This window comes from Scyliorhinus torazame, chromosome 8 (assembly GCF_047496885.1).
Source record: "Scyliorhinus torazame isolate Kashiwa2021f chromosome 8, sScyTor2.1, whole genome shotgun sequence".
Taxonomy (NCBI): Eukaryota; Metazoa; Chordata; class Chondrichthyes; order Carcharhiniformes; family Scyliorhinidae; genus Scyliorhinus; species Scyliorhinus torazame.
Genome location: NC_092714.1, coordinates 60,791,461 through 60,813,446, shown reverse-complemented (window position 1 = coordinate 60,813,446; position 21,986 = coordinate 60,791,461). Strand labels below are relative to the sequence as shown.

The window sequence follows — 21,986 nt, the reverse complement described above, 5'->3', positions numbered from 1 at the left end:
AATTTCTGGACAGGTTGCCTCGTCCACAAAAAGCAGGACAAATTCAATCCAGCCAATTGCTGCCCGACCAGTCTACACTCAATCATTAAAGTGATGGAAGGTGTCATTGACAGTGCTATCAAGCAGCACTTACTCAGCAACAACTCGCCTCTGATGCTTGCTTGGGTTCCACGATGGCCACTCAAATTCAGACCCCTTTACAGCAAAAGAGCTGAATTCCTAAGGTGAGGGGAGGGTGACTGCCTCCAACATCAAGGCAGTGTTTGATAGAATGTATTGAGTATCAAGAAACCTGATTCTTCTTGTTGACCTCCGGTGACTTATATAGAGAGGCAGCACACATGCGGAGGCTCCCATCCCCCCAAAAATAAAATTGCTTACTTCAAGTGCAAGCGACCAGTTCAAATGCAGTAAAAACTAAACGATTTTGTGTGTGAACTTACAAAAAGATGCCCCAGAAAGGGAAAGGAAAACAGGATTTGGGCCGCAGTCCTTTTTCAAACTCCAAAACTTTGCAGGACTCCGTGCTTGGTAAGATGGCGGGGCAGGTTCTCCTTCTCCCATACTACCCAGGCCTCTGACAGCCAATGACGCCGACCGCATAATGGCGGGGGAGTTAGAAAAACATCGCCAGAATGTGGCATTGACCCAAAAAGACCAATTGATGAGGCTTTGGTCCACATCAATTTGAAGCTGGAAAAAATGAATAAAACCATCGAGGCATGTGGTGCCACATGGAAAGGTATTGAAACAGCCCTAACGGACAATAGACCAGATCACATCTTTGGAAGCGGGCCTATCCTAAGTGGAGGAGCACAATAAAATTTTCAAGGGCAAGATAAGCAGGTAAGCTAATCACCTCTGCCACAGGACACTACAAGAGTTCCCTCAGAGCAATATCCAAGACGCAACGAAATTCAGCTGATTCATCAATGACCTCCCCCCATCGTTAGGTCATGTGTGGGGATCGGCTTTGCTGATAAATAGTCAGCATCATTCGCAATTCCTCAATTACTACAACAGTCCATGCAGCAAAGCCTGGATAACATTGGGGTTTTGGGCTGATAAGTGGCAATAACATTCACACCGCACAAGTGCTAGGCAATGACCATCTCCAACAAGAGAGAATCTGGTCACCTCCCCTTCATATTCAATAGGATAACCATCAAGGAACAGTCCAGATTTAACACCACTGACCAGAAACGTAACTGGACCAGACTTCTAATTAATGTGACTACAAGAGCAGGTCAGGGGCTGGGAATTCTGCAGTGTGTAACTCAATTCCTGACTTACCTAAAACCCAAAATATTGAACAAGTCACAAGTCAGAATACTATCTTGCCTGGATGTATGCAGTTCCAAAAACACTCAAGAAGCTCAACACAATCCAAGACAAAGGAGACCGGCATCAGCACCTTAAAGAAATCACACCCTTCACTGCCCTAATGCACAGTGGCAGCAGTGTGTACCATATACAGGATGCTGTCCAGTAACTCATACGGAAACCGCCTTTGACCCGCACATTCCAAACCTATGACCTCTACTACCACTTTGAAGGACAAGGGCAGCAGATGCATGGGAACACCATCACCTACACATTTCCCTGCAGATCACCCATCACCCTAACTTAGAACTAGATCATTGTTGCTTCACCGTCACTGGATCAAAGGCCTAGAACACCATCCCTAACAGCACTGTAGGTGTACCTACACCACATGACTGCAGCGGTTCAAGGTGACAGCTTATCACTATCATCGCAAGGGCAATTAGGGACGGCAAAACCTTCGAGCTGGTCTTTCGAGCAATGTTCACATCTGGTGAACAAATAATTTCAAAAAATACAGTGCAGGAAAAAGTATTTTCCCTCAAGATAGCGGCAGAGAATCGGATTGGAAATTAGTTGTTGAAAAATGTAAACGAGTTCCTCATAGGCCAGTTCACCCCGATCAGCTCCTAACAGATTAATAGGACAGTTTTACTTGAAGTGAAACCACTGCAACTGGACTGATAATTTCAGGGATCATCCTAATCATCATGGTGAAGATCTGAATGATCAAGTCCTCACAACACAGTGGAACGGTCAGTCCCACACCACACACTCCAAATCAGTGCTTAGTGGGTGGCCAGACATACGAAAAGGGTATCTTATTTTTTTTTTTTTAAATATATTTTATTCAAGATTTTTGGCCAAACATAACAGTACGTAGTGTTTCTTTTACACAACAATAAAGCAATATAAATAACAGTGGCCAGTTTTAAACAAATAAATAAATAATATATAAACAAAACTGAATGGCAACTGCCTTGTCCAAAATAAATACTCTCCAAAAATACAATCCAACAATCCAATATACAATTACCTATAACAAATACCTATACATATTATACATATACAATAACATCTCTGAGAGTCCGTTCGATTTCTCCCCCCCCCCCCCGCCCGCCTTCGGGTTGCTGCTGTTGTCTACTTCTTTTCCATTCCCTCTATTTTTCTGTGAGGTAATCGACGAACGGTTGCCACCGCCTGGTGAACCCCTGAGCCGAACCCCTTAACACAAACTTAATCCGTTGTAACTTTATAAACCCTGCCATGTCGTTTATCCAGGTCTCCACACCCGGGGGGTTTGGCTTCCTTCCACATTAACAATATCCTACACCAGGCTACTAGGGACGCAAAGGCCAACACGTCAGCCTCTCTCGCCTCCTGCACTCCCGGCTCTTCTGCAACCCCAAATATAGCCAACCCCCAGCTTGGTTCGACCCGGACCCCCACCACCTTCGAAAGCACCTTTGCCACCCCCACCCAGAACCCCTGTAGTGCCGGGCATGACCAGAACATGTGGGTGTGATTCGCTGGGCCTCTCGAGCATCTCGCACACCTATCCTCTACCCCCAAAAATGTACGAAGCCGTGCTTCAGTCATATGCGCCCTGTGTAACACCTTAAATTGTATCAGGCTTAGCCTGGCACACGAGGACGATGAGTTTACCCTACGTAGGGCATCAGCCCACAGCCCCTCCTCAATCTCCTCCCCCAGTTCTTCTTCCCATTTCCCTTTCAGCTCATCTACCATGATCTCCCCCACGTCCCTCATTTCCCTGTATATGTCCGACACCTTACCATCCCCCACCCATGTCTCTGAGATCACTCTATCCTGCACCTCCTGCGTTGGGAGCTGCGGGAATTCCCTCACCTGTTGCCTTGCAAAAGCCCTCAATTGCATGTACCGAAATGCATTCCCTTGGGGCAACCCATATTTTTCCGTCAGCGCTCCCAGACTCGCAAACGTCCCATCTACAAACAGATCTCTCAGTTGTACTACCCCAGCTCTTTGCCATGCTCCAAATCCCCCATCCATTCTCCCCGGAACGAACCTATGATTGTTTCTTATCGGGGACCGCACCGAAGCTCCCGTCCTTCCCCTATGCCGTCTCCACTGCCCCCAAATTTTCAATGTAGCCACCACCACCGGGCTTGTGATGTATTTCTTTGGTGAGAACGGCAACGGTGCCGTCACTATTGCTTGTAGGCTAGTCCCCCTGCAGGACGCCCTCTCCAATCTCTTCCACGCCGCTCCCGCCCCTTCTCCCATCCACTTACACACCATTGAAACATTGGCGGCCCAGTAGTACTCACTTAGGCTCGGTACTGCCAGCCCCCCCCTGTCCCTACTGCGCTGCAAGAATCCCCTCCTCACTCTCGGGGTCTTCCCAGCCCACACAAAACTCATAATACTCTTCTCGATTCTTTTGAAAAAAGCCTTCGTGATCACCACCGGGAGGCACTGAAACACAAAAAGGAACCTCGGGAGGAACACCATTTTAACCGCCTGCACCCTACCTGCCAATGACAGGGACACCATGTCCCATCTCTTAAAGTCCTCCTCCATCTGTTCCACCAACCGCGTTAAATTAAGCCTGTGTAATGTACCCCAATTCTTGGCTATCTGGATCCCCAAGTACCGGAAGTCCCTTGTTACCTTCCTCAACGGTAAATCCTCTATCTCTCTGCTCTGCTCCCCCGGATGCACCACAAATAACTCACTTTTCCCCATGTTCAGTTTATACCCTGAAAAATCCCCAAACTCCCCAAGTATCCGCATTATCTCTGGCATCCCCTCCGCCGGGTCCGCCACATATAGCAACAAATCATCCGCATACAGAGATACCCGGTGTTCTTCTCCCCCCCGAGTACTCCCCTCCACTTCCTGGAACCCCTCAATGCTATGGCCAGGGGTTCAATCGCCAGTGCAAACAATAACGGGGACAGAGGACATCCCTGCCTCGTCCCTCTATGGAGCCGAAAATAGTCAGACCCCCGTCCATTCGTGACCACGCTCGCCATCGGGGCCCTATACAGCAACTGTACCCACCTGATATACCCATCTCCAAAACCAAATCTCCTCAGCACCTCCCACAAATAATCCCACTCCACTCTATCAAATGCTTTCTCGGCATCCATCGCCACCACTATCTCCGCTTCCCCCTCTGGTGGGGGCATCATCATTACCCCTAGCAGCCTCCGTATATTTGTATTCAGCTGTCTCCCCTTCACAAACCCAGTTTGGTCCTCATGAACCACCCCTGGGACACAATCCTCTATCCTCATTGCCATTACCTTGGCCAGAATCTTAGCATCCACATTCAGGAGGGAAATGGGCCTGTAGGACCCGCATTGCAGCGGGTCTTTTTCCTTCTTTAGGAGGAGCGATATCGTTGCCTCTGACATAGTCGGGGGCAGCTGCCCCCTTTCCCTCACCTCATTAAAGGTTCTCATCAGTAGCGGGGCCAGCAAGTCCATATATTTCATATAGAATTCAACTGGGAATCCGTCTGGTCCCGGGGCCTTCCCCGCCTGCATGCTCCCAATCCCTTTCACCACTTCTTCCGTCTCAATCTGTGCTCCCAGTCCCACCCTCTCCTGCTCCTCCACCTTAGGAAATTCCAGCTGATCCAGAAAGCACTTCCCATCCGGGGACTGAGCTTCATATAATCTTTCGTAAAATGCCTTGAACACTCCATTCACTCTCTCCGCTCCCCGCTCCATCTCCCCCTCCTCATCTCTCACCCCCCCATCTCCCTCGCTGCTCCCCTTTTCCTCAGTTGGTGGGCCAGCAACCTGCTCGCCTTCTCCCCGTATTCGTACTGTACACCATGTGCCTTCCTCCATTGTGCCTCTGCATTACCCGTAGTCAACAAGTAAAATTCTACATGTAGCCTTTGCCTTTCCCTGTGCAGTCCCTCCTCCGGTGCCTCCACATATTGTCTGTCCACCCTCAGAAGTTCTTTCAACAACCGCTCCCTTTCCCTACCCTCCTGCTTTCCTTTATGTGCCCTAATAGATATCAGCTCCCCTCTAACCACTGCCTTCAGCGCCTCCCAGACCACTCCCACCTGTACCTCCCCATTATCATCGAGTTCCAAGTACCTTTCAATACACCCCCTCACCCTTAAGCACACCCCCTCATCTGCCAATAATCTCATGTCCATTCTCCAGGGTGGACGCTGTTGTTTTTCTTCCCCTATCTCCAGGTCCACCCAATGTGGAGCGTGATCCGAAATGGCTATAGCCGTGTACTCCATCCCCGTCACCTTTGGGATCAGTGCCCTTCCCAAAACAAAAAAATCTATTCGTGAATAAACTTTGTGGACATAGGAGAAAAACGAAAACTCCTTACTCCTAGGTCTACTAAATCTCCAGGGGTCTACTCCTCCCATCTGCTCCATAAAGTCCTTAAGCACCCTAGCTGCAGCCGGCCTCCTTCCGGTCCTGGACCTCGATCTGTCCAGCCCTGGGTCCAGCACCGTATTAAAATCTCCACCCATTACCAACTTCCCCACTTCTAGGTCCGGGATTCGTCCTAACATACGCCTCATAAAGTTGGCATCATCCCAGTTCGGGGCATACACGTTCACTAATACCACCGCCTTCCCTTGCAATTTGCCACTCACCATCACGTATCTGCCCCCACTATCCGCCACTATAGTCTTTGCCTCAAACATTACCCGCTTCCCCACTAGTATGGCCACCCCCCTGTTTTTTGCGTCTAGCCCCGAATGAAACACCTGCCCCACCCATCCTTTGCGTAGTCTGACCTGGTCTATCAGCTTCAGATGCATCTCCTGAAGCATAACCACATCTGCCTTAAGTTTCTTTAGGTGTGCGAGTACCCGTGCCCTCTTAATCGGCCCATTCAGTCCTCACATTCCACGTGATCAACCGGGTTGGGGGGCTCTTTACCCTACCCCCCCCCCCCCTTGACGACTAGCCATCTCCTTTTCCAATCCAGCTCCTCACCCGGTTCCCACGTAGCCGTATCTCTCCCAAGCGCCGCCCCCCCCGCCCCGACCACCGCCCCCCCCTATACCAGCTCCCCCTTCTCCCCAGCAGCAGCAACCCAGTTCTCCCCCACCCCCACCCCCCGCTAGATCCCAAACTAGCGTAATTGCACCCCCCATGTTGCTCCCAGAAGTCAGCAAACTCTGGACGACCTCGGCTTCCCCTCGTGACCTCGGCTCACACTGTGCGAGGCCCCCTCCTTCCTGCTTCCCTGTTCCCGCCGTGATTACCATAGCGCGAGAACAAAGCCCGCGCTTCCCTTTTGGCCCCGCCCCCAATGGCCGGCGCCCTCAGCTCCTCATCCTCCCTCCCCCCCGACATGGGGAAGAGAGAAAAGTTACAGGGTCGCAGGATTAACAACTTGGGAAGTCATCTCTTCCCTCTTTTCCCCCCCTTCATCCCACATATTCACCCCCCCACTTTGTCCCAAACGTTCTTTTTATGGCCCGCTCACTCCAGTTTCTCCTCGACAATAAATGTCCCGCCTCATCTGCCATTTCGAAGTAGTGGTGTTTCCCTTGATGCGTGACCCACAGTCTTGCCGGTTGCAGCATTCCAAATTTAATCTTCTGTTTGTGAAGCACCGCCTTCGTCCGATTAAAGCTTGCCCTCCTTCTCGCCAACTCCGCACTCCAATCTTGATATACCGCGTTCTCCCACCTACTGCTCCGAGTTTTCTTTGCCCATCTGAGGACCATCTCTCTGTCCTTGTATCGGAGAAATCTCACCACTATGGCTCGAGGAATTTCTCCAGCCCTCGGTCTTCGTGCCATAACTCGATAGGCTCCCTCCACCTCCAGCGGATCCGTCGGGGCCTCCGATCCCATTAACGAGTGCAGCATTGTGCTCACAAATGCCCCGACGTCCGCCCCTTCTACACCTTCGGGAAGACCAAGAATCCTTAAATTCTTCCTCCTCGCATTATTCACCAGCACCTCCAGCCTTTCCACACACCTTTTGTGTTGTGCCTCGTGCATCTCCGTTTTCACCACCAGGCCCTGTATGTCGTCCTCATTCTCAGCAGCCTTTGCCTTCACGACCCGAAGCTCCTGTTCCTGGGTCTTTTGCTCCTCCTTTAGCCCCTCAATCGCTTGTAATATCGGGGCCAACAGCTCCTTCTTCATCTCCTTTTTGAGTTCTTCCACGCAACGCCGCAGGAACTCTTATTGGTCAGGGCCCCATATTAAACTGCCTCCTTCCGACGCCATCTTGCTTTGTGCCTGCCTTCCTGGCCGCTGCTCTAGAGGATCCACCGCAATCCGGCCACTTTCCTCTCTTTTTTCCATCCGTGTCCAGGGGGGATTCCCTTCTGGATTACAGCACAGTGTTTTTTGCCGTTAAAATTGCCGTTGGGGCAATCATAGAATTCCCCCAATATACAAACCCCCCATTAAGAGCCCAAAAGTCCGTTCCACCGGGAGCTGCCGAAACGTGCGCCCTAGCTGGTCACCACCGCACCCGGAAGTGAAAAGGGTATCTTAGATAGAATCATAGAACTGTTCCACCTTTTTGGCCTGTCACGCCTGTGCTATCTCTACGGATGAGAAATCAGCTAGTCCCACTTCCCAGCCCTTTTCCCACAGCATTGTCTCTTTGGATTCTTATCAGATTCCCTTTTGAAAGCCACGATTGAATCTGCCTCTGAAGGAATTGGAAATAGCTCTCACTATTGCGATCGGTCAGGAATATTACACAGATAAACAACTCGACTTCCTTTCTAGAAGGCTGGTATTAAGGAGCTCATACACTGATTTACAATTTTTTTTTTCAGATAACATGGATTTGTTAATCTGACTTCCGATCTAAATGTAGTCGTGAATTATACATTCAGTCTCTGGTAATCTAACATACTGATTTTTTTTTTAGCTCTTTGAAAATCTAGTGAAGTCAGTTAATAGCTTACCAGCAATGGGTATGCAACTGTGCTTGCCAAAAGAGTTAGTGATGCAACACATATATATTCAGTCTGATAGGCATCAAACCCAGGCGAGAGGCAGAAAGGAGTTGTGTGACCTCTAGTGGTTTAGATGGGCCTTGCACAGCAGCAGAGTTAACTGTATAAGATGAAGGCACTTGCGTATCTGTAGTTGAATCCTGATACTTCTTGCAAAACTTTTCTTCCATTTAAATGCAATTTGGACACCTTTTTATTTTAGATCAGGTCTAGCCTCTAAAGACCAAAGATGTAATATTTTGCATGTTGAATAATGAAAGCACAGCAGGTTGGCTTGTTATCCAAATATAGGTTTCACAAATAATACTTCTCAAAGAACTGGCCGTGCTTACCCATTGTGTCCACTCCTTTCCTCCCAGCTCTCCCAGACATCTGTTTGTAGGTGATAACATCAAGGAGCCGTCCATTGAATACTGGTGATCTCACAATCACACGACGAGCTGGTAGATTTACGCCAGAGGACAGGGTGGAGGTAGCCACCAGAACACGAATCAAACCTTGACGAAACGCCCCCTCAATGATATCCCGTTCATCAAAAGTCAATCCTGATATGGAAATGTGAATAGCAGAAATGATTATTAAATATGACCGTGTAATTCAATAACAATCTGGAAAACTAGCCCTTTTATTACTATATGTAATATATCATCTGAAATGCTCGATATACTTGGCCAACATATTTTGTAAACAGGTGTACAGTTACCTACAGAAATAGTGTCATCCGGCGACTTCCGGGTGCGGCGATGACCAGCTGAGTCGCACGTTTCGGCAGCTCCCGGTGAAACGGACTTTTGGGCTCTTGATAGGAGCCCCAACGGCAATTTTGACGGCTAAAAACACTGTGCGGTAAACCAGAAGGGAATCCCCCCTGGATACGGATGAAAAAAGGAGGAGAAAGTGGCCGGATTGCAGTGGATCCTTTAGAACAGCGGCAAGGAAGGCAAGCAAAAACCAAGATGGCGTCGGAAGGTGGCAGTTTAACATGGGGCCCTGAACAACAAGAGTTCTTGAAATGCTGTGTGGAAGAGCTCAAAAAGGAAATGAAGAAAGAGCTGTTGGCCCCGATACTACAGGCGATCGAAGGGCTAAAGGAGGAACAAAAGACCCAGGAGCGGGAGCTTCGGGTCGTGAAGGCAAAGGCAGCCGAGAATGAGGACGACATACAGGGCCTGGTGGTGAAGACGGAGATGCATGAGGCACATCAGAAACGATGTGTGGAAAGGTTGGAGGCACTGGAGAACAACGCAAGGAGGAACAACCTGAGGATTCTTGGTCTTCCTGAAGGTGCGGAGAGAGCGGACGTCGGGGCATATGTGAGCACGATGCTGCACTCGTTAATGGGAGCGGAGGCCCCGGCGGGTCCGTTGGAGGTGGAGGGAGCATACCGAGTGATGGCGCGAGGACCGAGAGCAGGAGAAATTCCCAGAGCCATAGTGGTGAGATTCCTCCGTTTTAAGGATAGAGAAATGGTCCTTAGATGGGCAAAGAAAACTCGGAGCAGTAAATGGGAGAACGCAGTGATCAAGACATTTTATAAAAAATTATATGAAGCTCAACCCCCGGATGGGAGGGAGAGAATGATGGGCTTTTTGGATCGGCTGGAATTTCCCAAGGTGGAAGAGCAGGAAAGGGTGGGACTGGGAGCACAGATCGAGGTAGAAGAAGTGGTGAAAGGAATTAGGAGCATGCAGGCGGGAAAGGCCCCGGGACCGGATGGATTCCCAGTCGAATTCTATAGAAAATATGTGGACTTGCTCGCCCCGGTAATGACGAGGACCTTTAATGAGGCAAAGGAAAGGGGACAACTGCCCCCGACTACGTCTGAAGCAACAATATCGCTTCTCTTAAAGAAGGAAAAGGATCCGCTACAATGCGGGTCCTATAGACCTATTTCCCTCCTAAATGTAGATGCCAAGATCCTGGCCAAGGTAATGGCAATGAGAATAGAGGAATGTGTCCCGGGGTGGTCCACGAGGACCAAACTGGGTTTGTGAAGGGGAGACAGCTGAACACGAATATACGGAGGCTGTTAGGGGTAATGATGATGCCCCCACCAGAGGGGGAAACGGAGATAGTAGTGGCGATGGATGCCGAGAAAGCATTTGATAGAGTGGAGTGGGATTATTTGTGGGAGGTGTTGAGGAGATTTGGTTTTGGAGAGGGGTATGTTAGATGGGTGCAGCTGTTGTATAGGGCCCCGATGGCGAGCGTGGTCACGAATGGACGGGGATCTGCATATTTTCGGCTCCATAGAGGGACAAGGCAAGGATGCCCTTTGTCCCCATTATTGTTTGCACTGGCGATTGAGCCCCTGGCGATAGCGTTGAGGGGTTCCAAGAAGTGGAGGGGAGTACTTAGAGGAGGAGAAGAACACCGGGTATCTTTGTATGCGGACGATTTGCTACTATATGTGGCAGACCCGGCGGAGGGGATGCCAGAAATAATGTGGATACTTGGGGAGTTTGGGGATTTTTCAGGGTATAAATTGAACATGGGGAAAAGTGAGTTGTTTGTGGTGCATCCAGGGGAGCAGAGTAGAGAAATAGAGGACCTACCGTTGAGGAAGGTAACAAGGGACTTTCGTTACCTGGGGATCCAGATAGCCAAGAATTGGGGCACATTGCATAGGTTAAATTTAACGCGGTTGGTGGAACAAATGGAGGAGGATTTCAAGAGATGGGATATGGTATCCCTGCCAATGGCAGGGAGGGTGCAGGCGGTTAAGATGGTGGTCCTCCCGAGATTCCTCTTTGTGTTTCAGTGCCTCCCGGTGGTGATCACGAAGGCTTTTTTAAAAAGGATCGAAAAGAGCATCATGGGTTTTGCGTGGGCCGGGAAGACCCCGAGAGTGAGGAAGGGATTCTTACAGCGTAGCAGGGATAGGGGGGGGCTGGCACTACCGAGCCTAAGTGAGTATTATTGGGCCGCTAATATTTCAATGGTGAGTAAGTGGATGGGAGAGGAGGAGGGAGCGGCGTGGAAGAGATTAGAGAGGGCGTCCTGTAGGGGGACTAGCCTACAGGCTATGGTGACAGCCCCATTGCCGTTCTCACCGAGGAACTACACCACAAGCCCGGTGGTGGTGGCTACACTGAAGATTTGGGGACAGTGGAGACGGCATAGGGGAAAGACTGGAGCCTTGGGGGGGTCCCCGATAAGAAACAACCATAGGTTTGCCCCGGGGGGAATGGATGGGGGATATGGAATGTGGCAAAGAGCAGGAATAACGCAACTGAAAGATCGGTTTGTGGATGGGAAGTTCGCGAGTCTGGGAGCGCTGACCGAGAAATATGGGTTGCCCCAAGGGAATGCATTCAGGTATATGCAACTGAGGGCTTTTGCGAGGCAACAGGTGAGGGAATTCCCGCAGCTCCCGACACAAGAGGTGCAGGACAGAGTGATCTCAAAGAAATGGGTGGGGGACGGTAAGGTGTCGGATATATATAGGGAAATGAGAGACGAAGGGGAGACTATGATGGACGAACTAAAAGGGAAATGGGAAGAAGAGCTGGGGGAGGAGATCGAGGAGGGGCTGTGGGCAGATGCCCTAAGCAGGGAAAACTCGTCGTCCTCGTGTGCCAGGCTAAGCCTGATTCAGTTTAAGGTATTACACAGGGCGCATATGACTGGAGCACGGCTCAGTAAATTTTCTGGGGTGGACGATAGGTGTGCGAGGTGCTCGAGAAGCCCAGCGAATCATACCCATATGTTTTGGTCATGCCCGGCACTTCAGGGGTTTTGGAGGGGGGTGACAAAGGTGCTTTCAAAAGTAGTGGGGGTCCGGGTCGAACCAAGCTGGGGGTTGGCTATATTTGGGGTTGCACAAGAGCCGGGAGTGCAGGAGGCGAGAGAGGCCGATGTTTTGGCCTTTGCGTCCCTAGTAGCCCGGCGCAGGATATTGCTAATGTGGAAAGAAGCCAAGCCCCCGGGGGTGGAGACCTGGATAAATGACATGGCAGGGTTTATAAAGCTAGAGCGGATTAAGTTCGTTCTAAGGGGGTCGGCTCAAGGGTTCACCAGGCGGTGGCAACCGTTCGTCGAATACCTCGCAGAAAGATAGATGGAATGGAAAAAGGCAGCAGCAGCAGCCCAGGATCGGGGGGGGGGGGGGGGGGGGGGGGGGGAGGAGGAACCAGAAGGACTCTCAGGGTTGTTAATGTATACTGTATAATACGTATAGGTCGTTGCTACAGATAATTATATATTGGACTGTTAAATTATATTTTTGGAGAGTGTTACTTGTGATAAGGCAGTTGCCAATTAGGGTTAGTTTTCATTTTTGTTATTTATTATTTATTCATTTTCTGTTTATAAAATAGGTCATTGTTATTTGTGTTGTTATAATATTGTCTAAAGGATGCACAATGTACTGTGTTGGTTGACCAAAAATTTTCAATAAAATATTTTTTTTAAAAAAGAAATAGTGTCATCCCCACTCAAAGGCGGAGACATCTCTTACCACCAGCAGTAAGTACCATTATTCCGTCACTACATAAAGCAAACATATACCCTAATTGCATGAAAATGCACACAGTAGTTTCTGTAACAAAACAGTGAGAATTCATCATCTGGCAGCCGACAACTTGGCTCAGTACTACTTTTTTAAAATAAATATTTTATTCAAATTTTTACATATTTTCAACAACCCCCCCCCCCACCTTACAGAAAAAAGAGAAACAAAGAACACATAAATAAACATCTTACAACTACATCACGAATTCCCCCAATATACAAACCCCCCCATTAAGCAATAATAAACACAGTAGAAAACACAAAGTACACCCCCCCCCCCCCCATATATCCCCCCCCCCCCCCCCATATATCCCCCCCCCCCCCCCCTCCTCTGGGTTGCTGCTGCTGCTGACCACCTCCTAACGCTCCACTAGAAAGTCTAGGAACGGTTGCCACCGCCTGAAGAACCCTTGCACAGACCCTCTCCAATTAAATGAACCCTGCCATGTCGCTGATCCAGGCTTCCACGCTTGGGGGCCTCGCATCTTTCCACTGTAGCAGAATCCTCCGCCGGGCTACCAGGGACGCAAAGGCCAGAATACCGGCCTCTTTCGCCTCCTGCACTCCCGGCTCGTCCGATACCCCAAATAGTGCTAACCCCCAGCTCGGCTTAACCCGGGTGTTCACCACCTTAGGCACCGTCCTCACATTTCCCCTCCAGAACCCATCCAGCGCCGGGCACGCCCAGAACATGTGGGTGTGATTTGCTGGGCTCCCCGAGCACCTCCCACACCTGTCTTCCACCCCAAAGAACCTGCTCAGCCTCGCCCCTGTAATATGTTCTATGTTCTAATATGCGCTCTGTGAAGAACCTTAAATTGTATCAGGCTAAGCCTGGCGCAAGAGGCGGAAGAATTAACCCTACCCAGGGCGTCCGCCCACACACCCTCGTCTATCTCCTCCCCAAGCTCCTCCTCCCATTTACCCTTTAGCTCCTCCACCATCTCCTGGTAGATCGCCGAGACCCTGTCCTTTCCAACCCACCCCCCGAGAGCATGCTATCCTGGAACCCGAGTGCTGGAAGCAGCGGGAACTCCCCCACCTGCTGTCTTACAAACGCCCTTACCTGCATGTACCTGAAGGCATTTCCGGGGGGGAAGCCCGAATTTTTCCTCCAACGCCCCAAGGCTCGCAAACGTCCCATCTAAAAACAGGTCCCCCATCCTTCTAATTCCTGCCCTGTGCCTGCTCAGGAACACTCCATCAATTCTCCCCGGGACGAACCGATGGTTCTCCCGGATCGGGGAACAAACCGAAGCCTCTACCTCACCCCTGTGGAGGCTCCACTGCCCCCAAATTTTCAAAGTCGCCGCCACCACCGGACTCGTGGTGTACCTAGCCGGCGGGAGCGGCAGCGGTGCTGTCACCAGCGCTCCCAGACTCGTGCCCACACAGGATGCCATCTCCAGCCTCTTCCATGCCGCCCTCTCCCCCTCCATTACCCACTTGCGTATCATCGCCACAGTAATACCCACACAGATTAGGTAACGCAAACCCTCCTCTGTCCCTACTCCGCTCCAGAAACACCCTTCTCACCCTCGGGGTCTTTTTCGCCCACACGAATCCCATGATTCTCCTACTGACCCGCTTAAAAAAGGCCTTAGGGATCAGGATGGGGAGGCACTGGAATATGAAAAGGAACCTCGGGAGCACCATCATCTTCACCGACTGTACCCTACGTGCCAGGGAGAGTGGCAGCATATCCCACCTTTTAAACTCCTCCTCACACTGCTCCACCAGCCTCGTCAAGTTGAGCTTGTGTAGGGCCCCCCAGCTCCTGGCCACCTAGGTACCGAAAACTCCTTTCCGCCCTCTTCAGTGGAAGCTCGTCTATCCCCCTTGCCTGGTCCCCTAGGTGTACCATGAAGAGCTCACTTGCCAATGCAAATAGCAAGGGGGATAAGGGGCACCCCTGCCTCGTCCCCCGGTACAGCCGAAAGTATTCCGATCTCCTCCGATTCGTGGCCACACTCGCCACCGGGGCTTCATAAAGTAGCCTAACCCAACCAATGAACCCCTCCCCGAACCCAAACCTCCTCAACACTTCCCAAAGGTACCCCACTCCACCCTATCGAAGGCCTTCTCCGCGTCCATCGCCGCCACTATCTCCGCTTCCCCCTCCACTGCAGGCATCATGATTACATTAAGGAGCCTCTGCACATAAGTATTCAGCTGCCTTCCCTGAACAAAACCCGTCTGGTCCTCGTGAATCACCCCCGGGACACAGTCCTCAATTCTGGTAGCCAACACCATCGCTAACAGCTTCACGTCCACGTTGAGGAGAGAGATTGGCCTATACGACCCACACTGTAATGGGTCCTTGTCCCGCTTCAAGATCAGCGCCCTGGACATCGTCGGGGGGTAGGGCCCCCCCACCCTCGCCTCTTTGAAAGTCCGCACTAATAGAGGGCCCAGCAGGTCCGTATACTTCTGGTAAAATTCCACCGGGAACCCACCTGGCCCCGGTGCCTTCCCCGCCTGCATACTCCCCAGCCCCTTAGTCAGCTCCTCCAGCCCTACGCCCCAAGCCCAGCCACCTGGCTCCTCCTCCACCCTCGGGAACCTCAGCCGATCCAAAAAAATCGACGCATCCCCCCCTCCTCTGTCGGGGGCTCAGACCTATACAGCCCCTCATAAAAGTCTCTAAATACCCCATTTATTTCCACCGCACTCCGCACCGTGTTCCCCCCTTTATCCCCAATCTCCCTTGCTGCCTCCCGCTTCCGAAGCTGGTGTGCCAACATCCGGCTAGCATTCTCCCCGTACTCATACACCGCCCCTTGCGCTTTCCTCCACTGCACCTCTGCCTTCTTGGTGGTCAACAGGTCGAACTTGGCCTGGAGGCTTCGTTATTCCTTGAGTAGTCCCTCCTCGGGGACCTCTGCATACCTCCTATCCACCTGTAAAATCTCCCCCACCAATCTCTCCCTCTTTCTCCTCTCCTTCTCCTTATGGGCCCTAGTGGAGATTAGCTCTCCCCTAATCACCGCCTTCAGCACCTCCCAGACCACCCCCACCTGCACCTCCCCATTATCGTTAGCCTCTAGATAGCTTTCAATGCACCCCCGGATCCGCCCGCTCACCTCCTCATCCGCCAGCAAGCCCACATCCAGGCGCCACAGCGGGCGCTAGTCCCTCTCCTCCCCTAGCTCCAGCTCCACCCAATGCGGGGCATGGTCTGAGATGGCTATGGCCGAATACACCGTGTCCTCCACCCTTGGGATTAGTGCCCTGCTCATAACGAAGAAGTCTATCCGGGAATAGGCTTTATGGACGTGGGAAAAAAAAGAAAATTCCCTGGCCCCCGGCCTGACAAACCTCCACGGGTCCACTCCTCCCATCTGGTCCATAAACCCCCTCAGCACCTTGGCGGCCGCCGGCCTCTTACCCGTCCTGGACCTGGAGCGGTCTAATGCTGGATCCAGTACCGTGTTGAAGTCCCCACCCATTCTCAAGCACCCTGCCTCCAGGTCCAGAATCCGGCCCAATATGCGCCGCATAAATCCGGCATCGTCCCAATTCGGAGCATATGCATTAACTAATACCACCCGCACACCCTCCAGCTTACCACTCACAATCACATACCTACGATGTTCAGCGCCTCAAACGACACCCGCTTCCTCACCAAAATCACCACCCCTCGATTCTTTGCGTCCAACCCCGAGTGGAAAACCTGCCCTACCCACCCCTTTGTTAGCCTAACCTGATCTGCCACCCTCAAATGCGTCTCCTGGAGCATAACCACATCTGCCTTCAGTCCCTTCAGGTGCACGAACACACAGGCCCTCTTGACCGGCCCGTTCAGGCCTCTCACATTCCAAGTTATCAGCCGGATCAGGGGGCTTCCTGCTCCCCCCGGCGATTAGGCCAGCCACGTGACCGCGCCTCCCGCACTCATACATTCCCCTCAGCGGCAGACCCCCGCCCCGACACTCTCTCCAAGCTCCAGCTCCCCTTTGGCCAGTGCAGCAGCAACCCAGCAACGCAGCCCCCCCCCCCCCACTTCCCAGCTAGGTCCCCCCTAGCTGCTTTGCCTGCCCCATAGCACTCCTGTAAGTCAGCTGACTCCTGCTGACCCCGACCACACCCGCCACTCCATCGACCCCCCAGTGTGGTAGTCTCTTCTCCCCCCTCCCCCCCTCCCCCCCCCTCCTGTCCATCAGCGGGCGCTCCTCCCCACCACCACCCTTCCCCCCCGGCCCCACCCCCTTCCTTCCCTAGCGCGGGAAAAAGCCCGTGATTTCCATCAAACCAGCCCCGCCCTCTCTGGCGCAGCTCCCTTTTGCGGCCTAATCCCAGCTCCCCCACCTCGGGCCTCCCATTTCCCCCCCCCCGCCACAAAACGGGGCCGCCCGTCCTTCCAACACTCTCACAAAACCCCCACTTCGAACCATTTCACCCTACCCCACCCAGCACCCAAGGAAACAATACAGAACAGAACAGAACATCCCCCAAAGCACAGTAACCACAGTAGCCCCCCGCGACCTCCCCTCACAACCGACCCTCAGTCCGTGACCAACTTTTTAGCCCGAATAAAGGTCCACGCCTCCTCCGGCGTCTCAAAGTAATGGTGCCGGTCCTTCAACGTGACCCACAGTCGCGCCGGCTGCAGCATCCCAAAAGTCACCCCCTCCCGATGCAGAACCGCCTTAGCCCGATTGTACCCGGCCCTCTTCTTGGCCACCTCCACGCTCCAGTCCTGGTATATACGGACCTCTGCATTCTCCCACCTGCTGCTCCGCTCCTTTTTTGCCCATCTGAGGACACACTCTCTGTCCACCAAGCAGTGGAACCGCACCAATACCACCCGCGGCGGCTCGTTAGACTTGGGCCTCCTCGCCAGGACTCGGTGGGCCCCATCCAGCTTCAGGGGCCTCGGGAAGGCACCCGCGCCCATCAACGTGTTCAGCATCGTGACCACATATGCTCCATCATCCGACCCCTCCACTCCCTCCGGGAGACCCAGAATCCGCAGGTTCTTCCTCCTCGACCGATTCTCCATGTTCTCGAACTTCCCCTGCCATTTCTTATGCAGCGCCTCGTGCACCTCCACCTTCACCGCCAGGCCCAATATCTCGTCCTCATTCTCCGAGGCCTTCTGCCGCACCTCCCGGATTGCCGCCCCTTGGGCCTTCTGGGTCTCGAGCAGCTGGTTGATCGAAGCCTTCATCGGCTCCAGCAGCTCTGCTTTCAATTCCATGAAGCAGCGCTTGAGAAACTCCTGCTGCTCATGCGACCACTGCGCCCACGCTGTCTGGTCTCCACCCGCCGCCATCTTGGCTTTCCTCCCTCGCACTTTTCGATGCACCAAAATTACTATTTTCACCGCTCCACTCCTGGTCCAAACCACACAGTGCCGGGGAAATCTACTGTCACCTTCCCACACTGGGAACCGTTGAACACATACAGCTCGGGCCCCGAAAAAAGAGCCCAAAAGTCCGTTTCTGGCGGGAGCTGCCGAACGTGCGACTTAGCTCAGCATAGCCGCAACCGGAAGTCGGCTCAGTACTTCTTTTGAGCACTAAGCCCAAATAAGCTGTTTTAAGGTAAACATTTATAGTCTCCATCATCTTCACACCCACAAGAAACTATCATTCGTCTAAATGAAAACTGAACCAAATATATATTGTATCAGCCCTCATTCTATCTAGCAAAATTATTATTTTTCTACGTATCTGCCTCATTTCATGAGACCTTTTCAGCATCTCAGCAAAGTGGTTAACATTACAGAATACAAAAGGCAAAAAATGGAAATTGTATTACCAGCATGATGAAAGCCCACTCCTTGAGGTACAGTGCGGCCTAGTACTACATCGAGCCCAGCTGGTGAGCGCTTTAGCTGATCCACTGTCTCCTGGAGTTCATCCCTATGCAGTGTGAAAGGGAGTAACGTGGATGCTTTTATAAAGCCTACAGTAAAAGATAAAACATTAAAACAAGGTAAAAACACAAATCACACAGCCCATACCAAATGATATTTTATGCTCAAAATTGTAAAAGAAATTATAGATAATTAAACAGAATGATGACTATCAATATGGATCATGTTGCAAAGAAGGTCATCATTTGGCCCATCATGCTTATCCTAGCTCCAATTAGTCACTGTCCCCTGCTTTCTCTCCACAGTCCAGCAAATCTTTCCTTTCCAAGTATATCCAATTCCCTTTTCAAAGTTACTATTAAATCTGTTCCCACTAGCTTTTCAGACAAAGCAATCCAGATCACAAGACACCGCATAATAAAAAAAATTCTCAGCTCACATCTGTAGTTTTGTCAAATATCTTAAATTGGTATCCCCTGGTTAATGAATCCTCTACCAGTGGAAACAGTTGCTCCTTATTCATAATTTTAAACAACTCTATTAAGATTATCTTTAACCTTCTTTGCTCCAAGTAGAAACCTCCCGAATCGTCATATAAATCTCAGGTACCAGTCTCCTCTCCAAACCCTTGATAACCTGCATAAAGAATTAGACAAAATACTCCCAAACCCCTACCAGTGATTCTTAATAGTTTATCACAAGTTCTTTGCTTATGTTCTCTATGTTTCTACTTATAAAGCCCAGATCCTGGCTGGTTTTTATTAAAGCCCATGAACGTTCCCTGGCACTTAAGATCCCTCTGACACCCAGGTCCCTCTGATTATTATGAAAAATCTTTAATAAACATTAGAAAAATATGTCATGTTTTAAGTCTTTACTGTAATCAGCTAAAATCAGCATAAGATTAAGAGACAAAGAGGGAATTTGCTTGGTCAAGCCCACTGACCACCATAATTAACCTAAACCCCCTAACAGCTGATGGTTACAAGATCCTTACAAAAGGAAATAAATGGTTGCCATCTTAGATAGAACCTTTCAACTGACCCCCTTATGGTGAATTTTACTTTTTCTAAGTGTAGGAATGACATTAGTCACCCAACCAAGCAGAGGCAGTGGCGGAGTAGGAAACGTCCAACCCAATAATATTCACCTTGGGGCTATCAGTGAGGCAAAAGCGACAACATCCATCTCTACCCCAGGCTGAATCACCGATGAATCCGACACCCCAAATATGGCCACTAGCGAAGACGGGTCTAAATTCACATGGAATATCTCCAACATGATATAGAATTTATAGTGCAGAAGGAGGCCCGTCGGGTCTGCACCGGCCCTTGGAAAGAGAACCCACAAGCCCACACCGCCACCCTATCACCATAACCCAGTAACCCCACCCAAAGGCAATTTATCATGGCCAATCCACCTAACCTGCACATCTTTGGACTGTGGAAGGAAACCGGGACACCCGGAGGAAACCCACGCAGACACGGGGAGAACATGCAGACTCCGCACAGACAGTGACCCAGCAGGGAATCAAACCTGGGACCCTGGAGCTGTGAAGCAACTGTGCTAAGCACTGTGCTACCGTGCTGCCAATAAAAGAATGGGTATCACAGAAGGAAGCCCAGAAGCCTAAGAGTTTGGGGCAGGACCAGTACATATGCTTGTGGCTAACTGGGCCAAGAGAACAGGACCACATCTATCCTCAACACTTAGGAAAAACCCACTCATCCTTGCCATGGTTACGTGTGTCCTGTGTAACACCTTAAAACTGAATTAGGCTCAACGGATCACATGAAGATGATCACTCCAACCTCACAAGTATGCTAGGGCCTAATTCACTTTCCCGTTTTGCCCTCACACCGCTTAACGGAGCAGAATACGATGAGAGAATATGGCTGTATAGGCCTGAAATAGACCCCTCGCCAGGCCAAACCAAGGACAGAATCCTCTTCAACAAGGAAGACGGTGGCGCCATAGGAATGGAAGGAAAAGCCTTATGCGAGAATTCGTGAACTTGAAAATAACGAAAAAGGCTGGAGTTAGGTAGTTGAAATTTATCAACTAACTCCCTAAAACTAGCAAATCTCTCCTCCATTAACAGGTCCCCAAAACGCTCCAGACCCTGCACTTTCCAACATTTAAATGTTGGGTCCAAACTGGAACATAGGAAAAGGTGATTGTTACAAATAGGAGAGAGCGACAGGGAAAGGAGCTTAAAATGCTGTGTCTAAACTGTTTCCAAATTCGAAGAGAATCTAGTGGGGAGAAAGGACAATGGTGCAGTGACTCTGGCAAGAAGAGTAAAAGTAAGAAACATTTCATGGGGGCATGGCCCTCGATCCCTTCCGGCAACCCCCAATCCGGATGTTCTGCCTCCTGGAACTGTTTTTCAGGTCATTCAGCTTGGTTTTAATGACTTATTGATTTCAGCCACCAGTCAGATCAGAACCCCAGCGCGGCAATCCGATCACTGTGGTCCAATAAAGCCATCTCCATGCTCGTAATCATGACTCCATGGAATTCAACAGTCTTACTAGTTTTTCCAGAACCACACAAATGTGGGCCAAGGCCTCTTTGATTAACCTTTTAAGATCCTCCAACACGCTTTGCCAAACTCTTTCGCCAAAATACTAGTGAGAGTCTTAGCCGTTAGTGGAGTGGATGGAGAGAAAGAAGCCGACTCTGCCATTTTACCTCCCAGAGCCCAGAGAGGCTTCAGACGCCATTGACAAGTTTCTGCTCAGACCATTCTTAGCTTTGTTTCTTCTGAGCATCTCAGCAAAGAGAGAACTCTACCCCAGTAACTATTATGAGTTTCCAAAGAATAAATAACCCGCAGTGTCAAGAAAAAGGGCAAAAGAAGTAGTTCTCCAGCGGGAGCCACCTCGTGCGTGTCTTCCGCTTGCAATCTTGTCACCGGAAATTCTTAAAACATTACATCTTGTTGTGTGGTTCTTTCTGTTGGTTGCTGGGAAATTAATCTCTTTTTAAAAGTCAACGGTCTCTACGGGGATCAGAACGCCATCTGCAACTGGTATTATTCTGGGCAACTTCACTTAATTGACGGCAGAGTGGCACAGCGGTTAGCACTGCTGGCTCACAGCGACTGGGACCTGGGTTCGATTCCAGCCTCTGGTGACTTGACTCCGTTGAGTTTACACTTTTCCCGTGTTCTGGGCGAGGCGTTTTCAGAACCCCAAAATGTATTATGGAGTTCAACCAACCTCTCCCTTTAATGGATTTGTTGCTTTTCCGAGCCCACGGCTTTTTCCCTAGGGATGGGATTACAATTATGGACACGTGGATTTTTAAACACAAAACACTGTTTATTCCAAGAACTCAACTTAACATCTTAAATAAA

At 50.6% G+C, this 21,986-nt stretch overlaps 1 protein-coding gene across 3 annotated transcripts in view; it reads right to left on the bottom strand.

Annotated features, from left to right (window-relative positions):
* Window positions 1-21,986, bottom strand: part of polq (polymerase (DNA directed), theta) — a 144,080-nt gene that overhangs the window by 96,019 nt on the left and 26,075 nt on the right. For all 3 annotated transcript variants that reach the window (XR_011948657.1, XM_072513705.1, XM_072513706.1), the window contains exons 10-11: window positions 18,568-18,714; window positions 8,625-8,837 (exon numbers count right to left, since the gene is read on the bottom strand). Coding sequence is in view for 2 of the 3 variants with exons in the window: in XM_072513705.1 (XP_072369806.1) it covers window positions 8,625-8,837; window positions 18,568-18,714 (360 nt within the window). In the remaining variant the exon portion in view is untranslated. The remainder of the gene's footprint in view (window positions 1-8,624; window positions 8,838-18,567; window positions 18,715-21,986) is intronic.